We start from the raw sequence: 19,971 nt of genomic DNA, 5'->3' as shown, positions 1-19,971 counted from the left end.
CTCTGGCCTTAGGCAAGTCAGCTGACCTCACTGTGCTTGTTACACTCGGCCAGCTCCGCAGCTGGTATGACTCCACATCACTCCAAAGTAAATGGACCTAAGCCCATTTACACCTGAATATCTGCCCCTCCATTTAGAATATAGGATAATATCTACCTACTGTAGCAAAGAGCCTTGAGATCTGCTGAGGAAAAAGTACTACATAAATACAGGTTTCAGAGTAACAGCCGTGTTAGTCTGTATTCGCAAAAAGAAAAGGAGGACTTGTGGCACCTTAGAGATTAACCAATTTATTTGAGCATGAGCTTTCGTGAGCTACAGCTCACTTCATCGGATGCATCCGATGAAGTGAGCTGTAGCTCACGAAAGCTCATGCTCAAATAAATTGGTTAGTCTCTAAGGTGCCACAAGTCCTCCTTTTCTTTTTACATAAATACAAATCATCAAAGGGACTTAACAGAGGGGACTAACTGGTCCCTTTAGGTTCACCATAAACTTTGAAACTAAGTCAAAATGCATGATTGTATACACAGAACCAGACACATTAAGAAATTTTATTTAGGTTAGTTTTACTTTAACCAACTTTATTACACTCATTGGAAATATCACATGGCACTAAACACAAAATTCACATGCTCTTTGGAATTATATGTTGAACTGTGTGAACATCCAGACAGAAGGAAGAGACACAAGGGGAAAAAATGGTTTAGGTCATTGATTCACACTGTTCAGATATAAATTGTTTTAGTAGAGGTCATGCAGGCATTTTGTTATGAAATACCTAACATCATTAAACCTTGGTTTTATAACTCTTTATTGTAATTGGGTCAAACACAACACTTAACATTTATAGGACAAGCAACACAAAAATAGTCACCTAAACTTGTATTTCCAGTTGGCTATCCATATATAAAAATCTATAGTCTGAGGAAAATTTCCCGTAGTTAGTTTTTCACCTGAATGTCCCACTATCATACATTTTAAAAGTCTATTAGATTCTTTTAAAGGTGCATTTGTTAAATTACCATCACACTTAAAAGTTCACAGTACTATCAAAATAGCTAGTTGGTAACATTTGTTTTGTGGTCAGAAAGTTCTAAAAAAAAATACTAAAGCCAACAATGGTAATCTAGCATTTAAATTGAGGTAGACAGGTTAGTGTTTCAATTGGTAGGGTTGCTTTTTCTCATTGCATAAATGGTTTTGTATTCTACACATAGTAAAATACGTTAGACAACAATTAGAATAGTTGCTAGTTAGCATTTCTAGCAGAGAAGTTTGTTTTTAAAAAGTTAGAGCACTAAATAATCTTTTAAAAACAAACAGATTTTCCTTGTCACTATCTATTTGTTACCAAATTAATTGTAAATGTCATACAGAATTATCCATCTTCCTTATTATGTACCTTGTTATTTAAACCTTTAGGATAAAAAGCCATTTTAAAGTAGGTTTGATCTATCTTAAAATCAAGGTGTAAATAGAATGTGCAACAATCCCTTACCCTAGTCCTACTTTCCACCTCAAAGAATTACAAACTCACTGGAGGAATTTGTACATTAAGAAGATTGTATGTTAAGCCTTGTAACCTGTCCACACTGCTTTTTTTTTTTTTTTAACACTATTTCAGACATTAGGCATAGAGTTAGGGAGTCTTTGTGGATTAAATTAATGCATCAGTACATAGGTAGGTATGGCATTTTTAAGAGAATCTTGTTTTCTGTGGGCCTGATCAAGCTTTGTTGAAATCAATGGAAAGACTGCCATTGACTTCAATGAGCTTTGAATTCAGACCCTACACAGTGGACTGTTAAACACCTTTGGGGGGGGAGGGGGGGTAGAAGACACAGACTGCTTCTGTGAAAGAAGACCAGGGCCTAGATCCTCAAAGCTCTTTAGGCACCTAACTCTCATTCATTTCTATGGGAGTTAGGAGCCTAAATATCCATGAGGATCTGGGCCCAAGAAAACTTCTATACATTATTTGCATTACTTTGATTTCAAGAAGACAGAGACTAGTGACTGAAGAACAGCTCAGAAACTGGTCTGTGTTTCACTGTGGCCTCCTCCTCCTGCTCTTCCTCCACGGCTTCGACAAGAGAAGAATAAGACGGGAAAGTCCCCCTAGTCTTAGGCTTCTTCCTTGAGCCTGCAGATGCATTAAGGAGCTTATTTAAGGAAGAAGTCTTCTTCAGACCCCTGCTTAGATCATAGAAGGACATGTCCTCAGATAAGACTCCAAGGAAGGTGCTGGTGGAGCTCAAGATGGAGGCACCAATTTTTGGATTTTTCTTGATTGGAAAGGCATGTCCAACACTGTTGTGAAGGTCAGGATCACCCAGCAGATGCCTGACTGCGTAAGAGGACCCTTCCTTTAAGTAGTGGTGTGGCTTTTTCCCACTGTAGTCTCTCAGATGAACCTTGACACGGTATGTCTTGACCAATGTGGTAATGACTTCTTCTTGGCCATGTATGGCAGCGATGTGGAGGGGCGTGTAACCTCCATAGGACTTGGCATTCACATCAATTTCAGTGCCACCTTTCTTGGCCACCTCAATGACCTTCCCCACCATGTCACAGTTCCCACTCTTAGCTGCCCAGTGCAGAGCTGTAAACCCAGACATGAAGTCCCTTTTCCCTGCTAGATTGGCATCGCTCAGCAAGAGGCCATGAAGCCGCTGGGACCACTGGCCGGCGGTGGCTTTCACCAGCCATTCGTGCTCCAGAGACTCCAGGGGAACGGCAGCAATGCACCCAGTTTCTTCACTCACCTTCTGAGTCTTTGACACCCTTCGCAGGTGAGGCGACCTGGCACCCGCCTCATCCACTTGCCTCCTCTTCATGTGCGGGGATCTGGGAGAGGCGGGCTCAGGGAGGTCCAGCAGGGTCCCCACCTGCAGCCTGGCTCTGTGCCCAGGCTGCTCCTGCTGCCTTGGCAGCTCCTCAGCCCCTACGGCCGGCTGCGGGCAGCGCACTGGCAACATGCAGGGCTTCTGGGGGGCCCCTCTCCTGGGGGCCCCGGGCATCCCCGGGGGGGCCCCAGGCGTCTCCCCGTCCTGGCTCTGGAACAGCCCCCTCAGCTCGGACACAGGCTTCAGGGACGGGCTCTCGGCGGCTGCAGGGGGCGGCCCCTGCCCGCCTGCCCCGCTTTGCCCGGCGCCCTCCGGAGGCGCCTCGGGGGGCTGCGCTCCCTCGCCCGGCTCCCCCCCAGCCTGGGCTCGGAGCTTCTTCCGCAGCACCACGAACTTGACCCCGTCCAGCTCCTTCACCACGGCCACGCTGTTCACCAGCGCCGTGAAGCGCTCGCGGCGGGCGGCTCGCTCCCCGGGCTCGCCGGCCTCCAGCAGCGGCTTGAAGCGGCCCCGCAGCTCCGCGCTCCGCACCTGCCCGCCATGCTCCCGCAGGAAGCCCAGCAGGGCCGCCCGGCTCGGCTCCGGCTCCGGCTCCGGCTCGGCCATGCCCCGCACCGGGCTGGGAGCGCGGCTCCGCTCGGCAGTCGCTCCCCGCTGGGGTGGGAGCCGAGCCCGGCCGGGGGTGGCGAAGGGACCGCGAGCGGAGGTGTCTGGGATTTGTAGGCGAGACGCACCTGAGTGTGACCCCTGCGGCTTCCCAGGCAGGGCCCGCGGCGCCCCCTGTGCCTGCCCCGGGGCGCGCTGGCTCCGGCCGGCGTGAGGGCGGGTCCTGCCCGCTGTTCAAGCCGCGCAGCAGAGGCCACCAGCCGCAGGGCTTGGCGCGGTCCCCAGCCCCCAGGGCTGCGCTTGGCAGCGGAAGGGTTTGGCCGCAGCATGAGCAGAGCGCGTCGCACCGTGTGGGTGGCACCTTGCGGGGCTTGTGCAAACCCGCATCCTGAGCGGAGACTCCCCTAGGAGCCCCTGCCCCCGGATCTGCTCGGCGTATGGTTAAATGCGCCCATCACCGTCGTCTTTGGGCACCGCCTAACTGCGGCCAATCAGCAGCCGGTGCCGAGGATCAACAGCTTGACAGACAGCAGCGAATTCAGCCTGGTGACTCCCGTCCCACACCCTGTAGTGTCCGAAAAATATTGTCACTATCTCCTAGGTAGGGAAATCGAGGCATAGAGTAGGTACTGAACACTGGCAGCTCCCATTGACTCCTCCAGGATCAAGCCCTGAGTGACTCACCTAAAAACCCACAGTTGGGGCCAGTTCTGCAAGTGGCTCCACAAGGGCAGAGCTGTGGGCTGTTACCAGCACAGGAGCTGGGCCTAGATTTTAACTCTCTGTTCTGGGTTGCTTGTCGCTGAAAAAAATGAATCCTTTTTGGGCTGCCTCTTTACCTGTAGGGCCTGAACCCCCAAAGGGGGAATGTATCCTATTTTGGAAATTCTGAGCAATCAGTTCAGCTGCTTGAGTTACCCACATGTGTGTGCATGTGGGGAGGAGGGCACAGCAGAGAACCACTTTTCAGTATTTTTTTTAAAAAATGCTTCATTCCCCAGGGAAATGCAGCTACCTGAGGAATACAGTCCCACCCATTGTTTTACCAGTGCCTGTACCAGCTAAACTACCTAACAGTTCAGATAAAATGTAGAGCTTTTAGGGCTTTGTCCTGAGAGATGCTGAGCAGCTGGAATTCCCACTGTCTAATCTGTGTAAACACCACTCCAATTTCACTCACTCCATTAACTTTGGAAGGTAATTGAGCAAAGTTGTGTCTCATAGAACATTAGTTCCAGCCATGTGGAGATTGCTTGGACTGAGTTAACGGTTTCATTGATTTACTTCTGCCCCTACTTGCTAAAATAATGATTTTTGTCTAAGTTATTATCAAATCAATGACACAGCTTTACATATAATTACTTTGCTTCATAAAGCCAGATGTTTATATTTCAGAAGAAGCTTCCATTCTTCCATTCTTCCACGGAAGAATCCAATGCACCGCTACAGACTAGGGACCGAATGGCTAGGCAGCAGTTCTGCAGAGAAGGACCTAGGGGTGACAGTGGACGAGAAGCTGGATATGAGTCAACAGTGTGCCCTTGTTGCCAAGAAGGCCAATGGCATTTTGGGGTGTATAAGTAGGGGCATTGCCAGCAGATCGAGGGACGTGATCGTTCCCCTCTATTCGACATTGGTGAGGCCTCATCTGGAGTACTGTGTCCAGTTTTGGGCCCCACACTACAAGAAGGATGCGGAAAAATTGGAGAGAGTCCAGCGAAGGGCAACAAAAATGATTAGGGGTCTGGAACACATGAGTTATGAGGAGAGGCTGAGGGAACTGAGATTGTTTAGTCTACGGAAGAGAAGAATGAGGGGGGATTTGATAGCTGCTTTTAACTACCTGAAAGGTGGATCCAAAGGGGATGGATCTAGACTATTCTCAGTGATAGCAGATGACAGGACAAGGAGTAATGGTCTCAAGTTGCAGTGGGGGAGATTTAGGTTGGATATTAGGAAAAACTTTTTCACTAGGAGGGTGGTGAAACACTGGAATGCGTTACCTAGGGAGGTGGTGGAATCCCCTTCCTTAGAAGTTTTTAAGGTCAAGCTTGACAAAGCCCTGGCTCAGATGATTTAGTTGGGGATTGGTCCTGCTCTGGGCAGGGGGTTGGACTAGATCACCTCCAGAGGTCTCTTCCAACTCTGATATTCTATGATTTGATTCTATGATTCTATGATATTTGAACATCTGATCAATTGTGATCCTTTTGAGTTATACACCCTCTTCTCTGCAAACAAGATAAGAAAAAACATATGAATTAAACTATATTGTATAGCTAAACAATCTCCGTAACCCACTTTCATTAGTATTTCAGAAGGAAGTTTTATAAATACATTGCCACATCTGTTATTTCTAATTGCATTTTTTTAATATCTAAAATTATTAATTTTTTGTAAGTGGTTCAGAAAACTTCAAGCAACTTTCCCCTGACATCACTGGGTGCAGGATTGGGCCCAAAGGCCTTTTTGTTAGAAAAGAGTAAATAACACCCATTCCTTAAGGCTTATTTTCTTTTGATCACTTTGTTCCCAACCAGCTCATGAAATGGATTCTTGAATGACCCACCAGTTTGACTGGAAAACAACAAAGGAGCCTGAACATAAAATAAATGGAGTCAGCATGTTGGGAAGGCAGAGAGATAAAAGTAACTGTCTGTGCAAGAATGAATGGGAAAGGGAAAATAAATGTGTTTAACTTCCAGTGTCTTAAACTTGGAAACTATGTAGTATAAACCATTTCTAAGCCCTGCATATTATTACCATTCATGGTCCAGCCTTCCTCATGGTCTTCATCTTTCTCTGCTCCCCATCCCTCTACTCATCTGGCACTGTCTTCCTTTCTCTTCCTCCACCCATATTACTGTTGGTTCAAGAGCCTTCTTCTGAAACTCCCACTGGCTGCATGGAATATCCTTTTTGTATCTCTTCACCTTATCTCTCTATCTCTTCAAATCTCATCTGAAAACATATTTCATCCCTTGACAACAGCTGGCACTTTTCCTCAAAGTGTCTGTGCTGTGCTGTACTGTACTAATGTTCTCTCACTTAATTCCATGTTATTCTTAGCAGAGCCTGTAGCTCTGTAATGTTCCTACATTGATTACTTCAAGCCTAACATTGCCTCACCATGCCTGTCCTATTGTTTGCACAGTAACCATATACTTTGCTGGTGTTGTCTCTTGTGTATGGTATTTTACTAATGCCACCCCTGCATTAGCAATGCCTTTTTGTTTATAGCAATCCCACGATGCTGGCTGGCTTACCGCAGAGATCTAATAATAAATAAGCATCCAAAACTAATTGCTATGACTTGCTTTAAAGGTTGGTTATTAGAATCTAATACAGATATATGAAAGCCTAAGAATTCATTCTGTATCCTTTGTGTTGCAAACCTTTCCTCTCGCCTTGTGCCTATCCTTCACTTCTTATGTTCTGTCTCACAGAGCATGAACAAGAGGAATATGCTAAGGGAGAAGAACTAAGGACGATAGGGTTTTTGGAACCACTTGCCTTATTTTACAAACATTTGTGGAGAATTTGGTGGCATTCCAAGGAGACACTGTTGGCACTGGTTAAAGTCAAGCAGGGTGCATCTGTGCTTAGGCTGCCTCTACACTGAGAACTCTGAAAATCAATGCAGTTCACGGGTGCTGACGACTGCGTGAGCACGCCTGTGGGCTGGCCTGCTGTCTGGACAGCTCCCATGAAAGTGACAGCAGGTTGGATCTCAAAAGCCATGGATACCTAGAGGGCCACATGGATGCTGTTGTATCTTTGCCCATTGCCTCTGCATTGTTCCCCTCACCCAGCAAGTTGTTGTCCCCTGACCACCAGAACCCCATCTGCAGTAGCTTATGAAGGTTTACTACTCAGTTTAGGGGGACTCCACATATAACCAGCACTCTAGTCTCATCCCAGCCCATCCTCTCTCCACACAGAGACCTGTAATCTTGTGGGATGGGGAAAATGTGCTACAGAGGCAATACCCCTCCTTTCCATGTTCCTCAGCTGGGATCAGTGGATGCGGTGTCCCCTTCACCCACCAAAGTGGAGGGGAGCATAGGGCCATATGATGATAATAAAAGCACTGGAAAAATGTGCGGAAATGTGTCTTGCATTGTGATGGCGCTGAATAGGTTTCCCCACTTTAACTACTCTGTCCCATAAACTCTTTCCACAAGTTACTCTCTTCTGCGCTGTGGCTTGTCTACACTTACAGTGCTGACGTAGTGCTTAATGAAGAAGCTACCTACGCCAACAGGCGAGTGTCTCCTGTCAGAGTATGTGGCTGTGTCGATAGGAGAAGCTCTCCTGTGTACACTGGAGGTCAGGCTGGTATTACTACATTGCTTGGGGAGGGTGGATTTTCCACACCTCTAGCAATGCATAATACCAACATAAGTCGGTAGTGTAGACCAAGCGTCAGTTACACATGCTCGTTCCCCCCCCACCCCGGTTATCATTATGTTAATAAGTGTGTTTCCCTTCACAAACTCTCATTTATTGAGTGTCTGTTAGAAGGTTGGTACTTATGCCTTGCACCAATTAAAACAAAATACAATATATCTGACTAACTAAGCTGTACCATTTCAGACCCATGCTCATTTGTTTGTATGTTGTGTCCCTAGCCCTCAGCCTTTGTCTGGTTGTGTGTTTAGAGTCTTTAGACTTTAAACTCTTCAAGGCAGGACTTGCTTCATTTCTGTATTTGTACGTTCCCCAAGCATAATGGGGCCCCCAGCCCACTTGGAGGCCTCTGGGTACTACTATAATATAAATATTTAATAATAATAATAATTAGTAATCCTGGGGTGATGGGAAATTGTGTAGTCATGTGGGGAATCCTCACTACACTATTTTTGGGTTCATGCAGCTACTTCCAGTTTTAATTGGATTAAAAAAAAGAATGTCCATTTGTGGCTCGCTGGGTGATCCTGGGCTAGTCACTGCACAGCTCAGTGCCTCAGTTTCCCCATTTATAAAAGGGAGACTGATCTCTTTTCCAAAGCATTCTGAGGCCTACAGATGAAAACCTCTATATAAGAGCTGGGCATCATTAATTAATATTGTAGAATGGCAAAATCTTGTTCATTGATAAGTGGTTCAGACCTGGTAAAGGTTATCCATTTATAGACAAGTCCCCTGGGCTTTTCTATCTGTATGGTGTTTAGTTTATTTCTCCATAACTGATTAAGAAGTAGATTGAGTTACAAAAATGATGCTGATTGATGATGTCTTTGAATACCACCATAAATATATTCCGGCAAAATCTTTTAATACAGAGAATAATCAGCTGGAACTGTATTGGTGTTGTGGTACTTAACTCCTTTGAAAATTCCAGCCTTAAGGGAAATTTTGCCTCCCTCTTTTTCCTTTTGCCAAAAACCTAAAAAGTACGTATTTTTGGATTGGTTATTTATGGAACACTGCAGGCTGCCTCTCAGATGATTTCGAGCCAACTGTCATAGAATCATAGACTTTAAGGTCAGAAGGGACCATTAAGATAGTCTCGTCTGACCTCCTGCACAACGCAACATCTTGGTGTTTCCAGTTTACCAGCTAGGACAAAAGAAAAGTACAGAAAACAGAAAAAATATTTTAATTTTCTGCTATTTATATTTTAAACCAAACTTTGCAGCTTTCTAACTTTATATCACAAACATTAGGGGATTGTCCCTCTTTTAATGTATTTGACTGGGAAGTGTTTGTGAAACATCGCAGCCCTAGGGACCCATCAATATTGCCATGTTAGCAAACACACCTAACTGTGGGCATTTTGCCATTATCCTCAGTAGAAGGAGGATAGTATTGCATGGTTGCAACAATTCAAATGATGCAACACCGGAAAATGAAGTGGAATATCCAGCATCCATATCCAGGCTCTGCAATCACAGTACTGTCTGTTTAATCTTCAGGGTTAAGGTGGAAGCCTTGCCAGTCCAGTGCTCCTGCTCCTTGGCACAGGAACTGTAAAGCTGTGTAACAAAGAAGCCACGTGACTTTGCTCTGAACTGTAAGAAAGGTGAGGCATCATATTGCAATACAGACGAGAAGAGGAAGGAAAAATGCAAGGATGAATGGGCAGGGAAAATTCCAATCTTCTTCCAGCATAAGGAGTGTTGGACAGGAGAATCCTGCTTTAGAGAATATTGTGGATTTCCCTTTGGGCTGTATGGCACTGGGCACTGATGAAATTTGTACCTTCAGTGAGGAAAGGTAGATTTTTCTCCTATATGAAATCCAACAAGAATGACCAAAGCCACAATTTTCCAGTTTCCTTGTTGATATTTCCCTGTGAAACAAAGGGTGAGTTATGTGAAGGCAAAGAGCTCTTCCTTTGTTCCAGAGAGAAATGCAGTAACTTTCAATGAATACACAATCAAACAAAAGTCTGGGAAGGAGGGAAAACATCTAGAGATAAAAGGCATTATCCGATGAAGGAGTAAGGCTCAACTGCAACTCAAGGGCCAATTCAAAAGAACATTACTAAATGGACAAGAGTAGACAGCATTTACATGATATTTGCCAGATAATTACTGCCTGCTGTTCCACACAGATGAATCTCCTTGGGGCTGACTCTGCCCCCCGCTCCCATTCCCACAGTAAATAGCCCCTTAGTTCTGAGTTCGACCCATTGAAATGGTTGGGATTACTCACAGCATCAGCTTCAGTGAGGGTGGGAGAATGTGGCCCTTTATGATTAGGAGTCAGGGGATTGGGTTCTGTTCCCCGCTATGCTGGTTACATGCTTTCAGACCTTGGGCAATTTGCTGGGACTGCTCCAAGGAGTAAAATACAACTCAAGGTGTGTGAGGAGGGAAGAATGGGCCTGATTTTCAGAGGAGCTGAGCACCTGCAGCTCCCACTGACTTTAACTGGAGTTATGAGCGCTCAGCACCGCTGAACAATCAGGCCGTATAAACACAAAGTATTATCATGATTACTAATGATATTCAAAGACGCTCAGCTCCTCAGCAGTCTTGAAGCTAAAGCTATGACTGTGAAGCCCTCCAGTTTAAGGCATGTTGCAGTAAAACAAAGGCAGAAGGAATCATTTAAGGTCCACAGAATGTTTACTTGTTTGGCCTGTGTTGAATGATGTGGAAGAAATCAAATCCAGCCCCCATCTCGGCCAGTGCAGATGACATAGGAAGATCAAGGGTTTTATCCAGCCCTGAAAAATAGGTGACCGTGTACAAAAGGGCTGCATGTGGCTTTGGTATGGCATAAATGGGAAAGCTAGGAAATTAGGGGCAGGACAGTCACTTGCTCAATGTGCCTGCACAGGGGAGTAAAAGGCCATACAGTGCCTCCTTTTCTCTCCTGCATGGGCTACCTGCATCCTAGGTCACAATGTGAGGGGGCCGGAGGAGAAAACTGTCCCTCTTACTCTCAATGCCTCTGCCAGCACATCTGATTGGGGCAAAGAGGAAAGCTGCACCAAGGAAAGGGCTGGTGCAGATTCCTTCCCCCTCTCCCAGGGCAAGGAAGGAACTAGGGACCCAAATGTGAATCTTTGGCTCACTAGTGGCTCACTGTTCTGTTCATGAGGTAGCTAAGCTTACTCAGGGCTTGTGGCAAATCCACAATCTAGCCCTAAGTAAGCATTATGTTCAGTAGGCAGAAATACTCCACCAGAGTTAGAGATCCTGGCAGGAACGCCCACCCAACTCAATAATAATATAAATTTAATTCCTGAGTGCTTAAGAACAATCTGCAGAATGATAGATGTCTTGAAGCCTAATGGGTCTGAATCTCCTGTCTGTTACACCAGTTCTGCATCAACATAAAGCCATTGAAATTAACAGAGTTGCACTGCTGTAGAGCTTGTATACAGGAATAGAGAATCAGGCTCCCTATCCTTAGGAACAATGTGTTCTCTGAAATAATAAGGTGTTAAAAATAAAATCCTCATGCTGTCTATCTGTCTCTCTAGGCATTTATCCTGTGCTGATCATGGGGCTAAGCACCTCTCAACGACACCCCTTTTGGTGCAGCCAAAGAAAATGAGAAGAGACATCAACTTCAGAAAGGGAAAATGTTTCAACAATCAGGCACCATCTTCACTACAAATACAATCAGGTCACAGGATGCAGCTACAATAGAGTGGTCTCTTGACCCAGTTACCATGTCTCTGGATTTTTCCCCTGCCTGCCTCTCCATCTTTACTCTCTTCGGGAGTGAGCCAAAGCCCATTGAAGTCAATAGAGTCTATCCACTGGCTTTAATGGGCCTTGGACCCATTGGGCAGTTTTCCCAGTGGCAGCAGCCCCACTGGGGCAGTTTTCTTTTTACTGGGGGGAAAGAATCTTGATTTATTTACTAAGTGCATCCCTATCCAGCAAAGCACTTATGTATGTGCTTAACTTTAAGCACAGACATTGGCTTCAGTGGGAATTAAGCGTATACTTAAAGTTAAGCAAGTACTTTAAATGCTTTGGTAAATTGGAGCCTTAAAAATCACCTGCAAAGAAAAGGAAAAAAAAGTTTGCGGGTTTTTAATTAATTTATTTTTGCTTCTTTATGATGTAATAAAGAAGGTCTGCAAGGTTTTCTTTGCCTTTTAAGAAATCTGCCTTTTGTGCACATTAGAAGTATCAGGTCCTGACTTCCCTGTTTTTCCCTGAGGATTCCTTGGAGGACTGGAGAACCTGTGGGAACGAGACAAGCGGAGATGACAACCTGAGATCTGCAAGAGGAGGGGACTTTTAGTGGGATTTTTGCTGGTTTGTTCTAACATCTATTTAACTCAAACTCCATACAAACAAATGGGAGGGGAAAGCTTTGTTGGTGAAGGACTCAGCAAGCCTATGCCATTGGTCAAGGGCTGAGAAAGTTTCCACTCCAATTCTCAAAGGCTCTAGCAACACAGGGAAGATAATACTTTGTATCCTTGTAAGTTCAAAGGTACTAAAATTATAGAACAGAACTTTTTTTTTTTTGGAGAGGGGACAGAGAGGGGAGAGAAAATAAACTAAGCAGGCCTACTTTATACAGCACAAAAGAAGCAAAAAAGGGCATGGGCTTACATTTTTTCAGCTTACATTTAAAAATACAAATGAAGGCCCTGATCCTGTATGCAAGCAATTTTGGACTTAATCCAACACCTACTGAAATCAGTGGAATAACTCCCATTGACTACATTGGATCAGGCCCACAGTTAGTCCCGTTAAAGTCAGTGGGACTACTGACAAGCATAAAGTTATGAACCTGGTTGAGGGTATTCAAGATCAGGCCATAAATGTGTTTGATAAACCCTAGATTCAGGAAAGAACCCATAAAGATGACATCTTGGCAGCCTTGCTGTCAGAGTGCAGATTAACACAGGAAACAGCTTGGAAGTGAATGTACAAAGGGGAGATGGGCTCAGGAAAGACAAAGCAATATATCTGCCAAAGAGCAGTGGGCTTATCATACTTCTTTGATGTAATCCACAGTGCAACTCACTCAAATGATACCTAATTAGAAAATACCTCCAAATTGCTGCAGGGAAAATACATCCTAGCACTTTCATCATAGGACCTGGTTTCTGTAATAGAGACTAGAATGCTTATTTCTAATGACCCTTGCCCCCCTCACTCCAGTTATCTCAGCTACCTCTGATATTCATATCCTGTGGTTTTATTCCTCCAGTCACATGCTTGTCTGATCTCCTGCAAAATGATTCAGGAACAATGTGACGAATAAAGGATCATATTGATTAACACAAGATTTTATACACCTATTGTACCACAGCAAACCGGCTCATTACTGTATAATCTAACACTACTTCATTATTATTATTTATATTGTGGTAGTACCCATAGGCCCCAGTGAGGGATCAGATAACACATGTAAAACACACATAACACAAAGATGGTCACTCTCCAAAGAGCATACAATCTAAGTATAAGATGAGAGGTAACAGGTGCATACAACAAACAGACTGGGGGAGTACAAGATAACCATGAGATGGACAGCGATGGAACCAACAGTGGTCTCAGTTTTAATTTGTTCATTGAGTGCGCAGCTCTGTGAAAGTTTCACTAGTGGTGATATTTACATACTTAACTGTGGGAGGTGGAGAGGTTTAATTCAATAATGTTCGTAAAGCATTTTAGATCCTCTTATGGGAGGCACTAAAAAAGCTGCTATTGTTTTAGCTTCTTTTAAAAGACATTGCTAATAGCAGTCGGCTTTTGTGGGTACATAATTATTTATTCTCAAATACCCAAAAGCATGCTAGGCATGCCACAGAAACAGGTAACAAAATACATGAAACAGAATGTTTAAAAAAATTAGGCATCAGCTGGGGAGGGGGAGAACTGTCTGATCTCTGCCTCCTTTGAGGCAGCAAGTGGGAAGTGAATGAGGAATGAAAAAATTCAGCCTCAATGGTTAAAGTTTGGCAAAGTTATAAGCAACTGAAAACAGGGTCTTATAATGGGATGTGCTGGGCAATCTTAATAACAGGTTGTGCTGCTGTAACCCACACACCTCCTGGGTGTGGTGTTCTGTCCCATCTAGTGGCACCAAGGCCACTTAAAGAGAGAGATTAATGAGTTTGTTCTACAGCCTTAGTTAGCAGCCAGTTGGCTTTTAGCTCATGTGGTAGAAGCTCATGCACTAAGGTCCAGAGGCCCCAGATTTGATCCCGACAACCGGGGTCTGTCAGCATTACAAGTGGGGGCTCGTCCAGGATTTCATCTGGGAAGTCTCTGAAGCTCAGGATGTGCTTCCTCAACTAGGGGAAGTATGTAACCCACATACATCCTGGGTGTGGTGTTCTGTCCCATCCAGTGGCAATGAGACCATTAGAGAGAGAGTTAAGTGAGTTTGCTTTACAGCCTTAGCTAAGAGCCAGCTGGCTTTTGGCTCATTCACTCAGCTCCAGAGGTCCCCAGTTCGATCCCGCAGCTGACAACCGGGGTCTGTCGGCATTACACTACCAGTCCTGCTGATAATATTATAGACTAACCAATTTATTTGAGCATAAGCTTTCGTGAGCTACAGCTCACTTCATCGGATGCGTAAAGTGGAAAATACTTTATGCATCCGATGAAGTGAGCTGTAGCTCAGGAAAGCTTATGCTCAAATAAATTGGTTAGTCTCTAAGGTGCCACAAGTCCTCCTTTTCTTTTTGCGAATACAGACTAACACGGCTGTTACTCTGAAACCTGATAATATTACAATGCATTATTTGTTAAGTCTTAGCCCTGCGCAAGTCACCACTCTCCATGCTCCAAACAATTTACAGTCTAGCAAGACAAGATGCAACGGGAGACCCCCGCAGAAAGTCTTACTCTAGCGCACTTCCCCTCTCTGTGATGTGACTAGACTCCTTCACCTCCGGGTTCCTCACCTGTTTGCTTCACTGTTACAGCTCAGTTGCCAGAACCTCCTTCGCGCCTCCTGTGGCAGGAGCACGTTCTCTCCTGGCATGCCCGGGGAGAGCCAACCCGGCCCGCGCATCCCAGCAAGGAGGGAGGCGGGCCGGGCTCCCTCAGTTCTACTCAGGCTCGCTGGGATTCTCCGGGGCTCCCCAGGGGAAGGTGGCTCTGGGCCCTCGGAGCTCGTGACACGGGTGCCCCTGGCTGCGCCCTGAACCAAAATCCATCTGTCTCTGGCACAGGGTCCGCAAAGGCGCGGGACTACAACTCCCAGCATCCCCCCACGGGGCGGCACAGCAGCGGCGACCACCGCCCGGGTGCCCCCCCCCCGGCCCCTTTTGCGGGGGAGCCTCAGGCTGAAGGGGTGCGGGGGAGGGTGTCTTTGCGGTGGCCCTGAGCCCCCCTCCCTCGCTGACTCCCTCCCCCCGCAGGCTGGGGGGGGGGCTGAGGGCGGCTCCCCGTGGCCTCTCCAGCCTGCAAAGGGGAGTTTCCAGGAAGTGGCCATATTGGATTCATTCAGCCGCATCGGTCCGGGGAGAAGAGCGGGGCTCCGGCAAGGCAGTTTCCCGGCCAGAGACCCCCCCCCCCCCCCGCTCCCGCCATGGCGGCCACGGACCTGGAGCGCTTCTGTGTGAGTGCGAAGCCCCGCTCGGCGCTGCCCCCGGGCGCGGGGGCTCCGGGCAGCGCGCCCCCAGCGCGGGCTGCAGGCGGGGCGGGAGATGATGTGTCAGTCGCCGCTTTGTGCCGGGGCGCCCGGGAAGTTTGGGGAAGACGCGCTGGAGGCAGCTTCCCCCCTGGGGCCGCGCCGGCGGGCGCTGCCCGCCTCTGGCTCTCGAGGAGGGGAGCGCAGCCCGGAGCCGGGCTCAGCCTCCCCTGCAGCGCGCGTGCGGCCGGGGGTCCCGGCTCTCCGCCAGCCCCGGACCTCCCCTCTCTCCCCGGGGCGCCCAGCCCAGCGCGCGGGGACGGTCCCGCTCTCCCCGTGCCCAGCAGCGGTTCTCCCAGCGAGCCCCGGCCCTGCGGGCTGGAGGGTTGAGCCCCAGTTTGGGTGTAAAGCCCGGGCTGGGCTCTGCTGCAGGAGGATGCTCTGGGGCTCGGGCTGCGGGAGGGACAAGGGGAGGGGGCGGTGACAGCGGGGCTCCCGGCGTTGCTAGTACGCGGGGGTCAGGAGCTGATCTCCCGTTGGGCTTTCGCTGGGAGTGGGGAATGGCGAGCTGGAAGAGATGATCGGGGCGGGGAGGTGATCAGTCGAATGCCTTCAAGAAGAGGGCCTGTGTCTGTGGAGAGCTGGGTATTTGCAGACGTGTTGCAATGTTTAACTCTACAAACCCGAAAGGTTTTTTCTTCTGTTACGTTGCGCAAGTTGTGACACAACAAAGGGACAGTCCCGCTGAATTTAGGTGGAGCGTCTCCATCCAGTAATGAAAGAGCCAGAACAGCAAGCAGGAGGCTCGAAAGGCAGTCAGATCATTCTGGGCCCGATCCTGCCCGTTTACCCGGCGCACTCTCATGCTCTGGGGGGGAGTCCCTCTGATACAATCTCACCGGGCTGGAGATAGATAAATATCCTTTGTTTCTGTTATTCCACTCATGGTGTAAAGTACTGCTTGGCATGATTAAGGGCGGCTGAATCATGCCCTATTTGAACTTGTCCTGGGGTAAAATATTTGTAAGTACTATATTCTGTAATTCACATTAAGTACCACACTGCTTCTTGAGCAGTTCCATTTAAATCAACCTAAGGAAGACAAAATCTGGCCCTTAACTTGTGTTGTATATTGTAGTGCTGATTCATTCTTGCTCTGTGTTACTTTTCATTTATCCCTATAAAAAAACATGTTAAATCTCTGTTTCCCCTGCCCCATGAGATGCTTCTGTTTTGTACAGCTATACCTCCTATTCATTGTTTTCTACAACAAATAATTGTTTTCTTCAGAATAAAAGAAAAAGCTGATTGTTGAACTCCTGTGCATGTCATTATCTTATCTAGAATATAGCAAACGTTTGTTTAGTTGGCAGATGTGTTTGGCCCTTGCAAATCCTTAATTGTGTAAATGTTGGCATCTAAACAAGAAAGAAGCAAAGGATATTTCTATAGCCAATCTTGTGGGTGCTTCTGGATGATAAAATTAATTTACAGTTTGACCTGCACTTTTATAAACAAAATCAGCTATGGTTTAGTGTGTGTCTTAATGTTACGTTGGAAGTTTTAGAGAAACATTGCAACATTTCTACAAATACCACCTCAGTGTTTTGATATGCTTGTTTTGAAAGAATAGATTACAGACCTGTAGGGAACAGGTGGGATGTTACATACATAAAATCACAATATAAAGTGTGGGCATAGGTTCAGAGCCAAATGGCAGATGCTGGTATTGAAGCTTCATTCGATAGATGCAGAAATATGCTTCCAGCAAACAAATGGTCACTCTGCAATGGATTTAAGGATACAACCACTTCCAGAAGAAAATTTCCATCCAGCCTATTGTATAGTTTCAATGTGTGGCTTGATGCATAAATGATTCATAAAGAAGTTTATAGTTTGTGAATACCATTGTGATGCCAAAAATGCTTGCAAAGGAAGTTGAATACTCATGTGTTCATAGGTATGCATTTATATAGGGATGAGAAAAATAAATAAAGTGAGTTAAGGCCTTGTTTACAATAATAATAATTGTTTGGATACCAGTTTTATGTCAATGTCTTGAAACACTGCCAAAGGCTTGCTCTCCATAGCTAACAGTATATATTACCATAAAGAGTAATTGGCACAAAGAAAAATTGGCCTTGTGTTTGAAGGTATTTTTTTAAAGAGTACTTATGTTTTATCTTTGTTCTTGAGTCAATGTACAAAGAATATTGTATAATAAATCTGAAGCATGATTTAGGTGAGGAATAGAAGGGTGGCAATACATGTTGGATAAGTGCTACCAGAAGTTGATCTGACAGAAATCTGTTGGCTTAAAGCTGTTTTTTGTCAGGCTTAAAATTGTGTTGGAAGGGTACTCTAAATAAACAGGCTGATGATGGATCTTTCTACCTTTTGAGAACGGAAAATGTCTTCACCACATTAAATAGCATAGTTCCTTAAACTCACCATTTTGCATTTTGATGTTGCTAAATAAATGGGGCTGGAAGCAACGGTCATTTGAATGATAGACGTGTCAGTTGTGCTAAAACAGATAAGTTCCTTCTATAATAAATCCTTTCTACCAAGAGTCTTCAGCTCTGCTTCATTGCTCTGCAACCTGGCATAACATTTCTCAGCTGGAGAGTGAATTTTTAAAAGTGATACTTGGGGCACAGGGAGAGAAATCCCCTGTCAATGTAATTGAAAAACTGTAAATTGTTTAAAGTTCACATAATGCAAGTACAGCTTTGTTTTTTAAAATTAGATGTTTCAAGACTTTTTTTGCGGGGATGGGGTAGAAGTAGAGAATGGAAACAGAATCATTTACATGGAAAGGGGATGTAATTTTTTCCCATTTGATATTTATGTAAGAATTTCTAGAATGTTAGCTTGCTGCGTATGTGTGACATTAACGCTGACCTGGTTTAAAGCGAATCAATAATAATTGAAGATGGGATCAAGCTGGAACACCAGATGCAGCACTCACTGAACTTCTGAGAAAATAGGGTTCATTCCTGCACCCTGTGGACTGAGCCTTTCTTTAATAATAAATAGTTGACCTTTAGGTAGAGCCAGATTTTCAAAAGAACTCAGCTCCCATTTAGGCACCTACATGAAGTGGCTGGATTTTCAGAACAATCAGTGCCCAGCAGCTGCCATTGAAAATCTATTCATTTTCTTTAGGTGCCTGAATGGTAACTGACCTCTTTTGAAAATCTGGCCCTATCTAAAGGCCAGGGATGCCAGGTCAGGTGGTCTCAGTATTGCCCAAGTAGCAGGAGAGAACATTTTATACTTGAAAGAAACAGGGAGGGGAGAACTAAATATCTCACTGGTGCAGTTTCTAATTTATATAGGAAGAGCCCCAACCCATTTCCTCCCCATGTTGACAGTGGACCTGCCTAGATGCTCTGTTACATGAGACAGCACCTATGGAAGAAGGGCGATTGTGTGATTAAAGTGTTGTGTTGTGAGAGCTGAGTCCTACTCCCAGCTCTGCTACAGATGTTGTCATCTTGGTCAAGACACCTAACCTCTCTATGGCACACTTCCTCAACTGTAAAGTACAGATGATAATAGTTCCCTATTGTCAAGGAGCAGTGAGGCTAATTTCTTTCAAAATGACTGTGATGCTCTAAGCTCAGAATCCAGAGTCCTTATTTACACAATTAGCATGTTCTCATATATACTGTGAGGAGCATCATGGAAAAACCCTATATATATAACTTTCCAAAAAAAAAATCTGATTAAATAGTCCTAGTGATTGTATAGTCTAATGGTGTCATCAGTTAGTTGACACTGACACCTCACAATGTTATGATTCTTCAAATTAAGAATCTGTATTTAAAAACTCTCCAAGTGCATACTTCTCCAGTATAGTTCTCCACCATGTCTTCACAGACCGCTCCAACACAATGAAGTTCCTTTGAAGTAGTAATATTAGAAACAATCAACAAAAACAAGTGAAAGGAAAATTCACCCACAGAAAGCTGCATTTAAGACTGCATTCATTCTAGGCTGCAGAATCACACCATCAGTGCTCAAGAGTGCTTTTGTTCTTGTAAATATAGTGCTTGTAAGATATGTTGGTTTCACAGCCCTGGAAACTGTAGTCCTCTGTTGAGCCACACAACAGCTACAGCACAGACATTGGCAGCACTGGCTTTCCATCAGTGGGCTCCAGCCCTGACCCAGAAGGACCTGCTCTACATAGGGGAGGATAGTTCAGCCTCTGAGCCCATTGCTACCCTAGAGTGTCTATTGACATGGTCAACAAATAAAAACCACCCAGCTGGTTTGTGATGTGGATATCTCTCCCCTGGGAATTGGACGGAGACCAGCAGTTCGTTTCATATAAATTACTAAATATCCATCCAATGTTACTGAGCTGGGATGCACTTGAACCAACATCCTATACATGAAAGGTATTAATTTCATTATCAGTCCCCCAAGCCATCCTGTGCTTAAGAGGTGACATGTGTTTGATTGTGTGCTGCCACAGCCACTGGCAGTAGTA

General features: G+C 45.5%; 2 protein-coding genes and 1 long non-coding RNA gene across 6 annotated transcripts in view; 1 reads left to right on the top strand and 2 right to left on the bottom strand.

The window, feature by feature from the left end:
* Positions 1-15,040, bottom strand: part of LOC311525493 — a 104,038-nt gene extending 88,998 nt beyond the window's left edge. For both annotated transcript variants that reach the window (XR_014712793.1, XR_014712794.1), the window contains exon 1: positions 14,800-15,040. This is a non-coding gene — a long non-coding RNA (uncharacterized lncRNA). The remainder of the gene's footprint in view (positions 1-14,799) is intronic.
* SOWAHA (sosondowah ankyrin repeat domain family member A) lies at positions 586-4,372 on the bottom strand. The gene is given in 2 exon segments (XM_084638004.1): positions 586-3,529; positions 3,532-4,372. Coding segments are annotated over 2 exon segments (1,770 nt in total). The 5' UTR covers positions 3,785-4,372; the 3' UTR covers positions 586-2,012.
* A 250-nt stretch (positions 15,041-15,290) lies between the features above and the next one.
* SEPTIN8 (septin 8) overlaps positions 15,291-19,971 on the top strand; it is a gene marked incomplete at its 3' end in the record, with an annotated part of 75,171 nt that continues 70,490 nt past the window's right edge. For all 3 annotated transcript variants that reach the window (XM_084637673.1, XM_084637671.1, XM_084637675.1), the window contains exon 1: positions 15,291-15,458. In XM_084637673.1, the coding sequence (XP_084493799.1) occupies positions 15,429-15,458 (30 nt within the window). In that variant the 5' untranslated portion in view covers positions 15,291-15,428. The remainder of the gene's footprint in view (positions 15,459-19,971) is intronic.

Source organism: Lepidochelys olivacea (genome assembly GCF_965140295.1).
Source record: "Lepidochelys olivacea isolate rLepOli2 genome assembly, chromosome: 8".
NCBI lineage: Eukaryota > Metazoa > Chordata > Testudines > Cheloniidae > Lepidochelys > Lepidochelys olivacea.
Note: the sequence above shows the minus strand (reverse complement) of the source record. Positions and strands in the feature narration are given on the sequence as shown.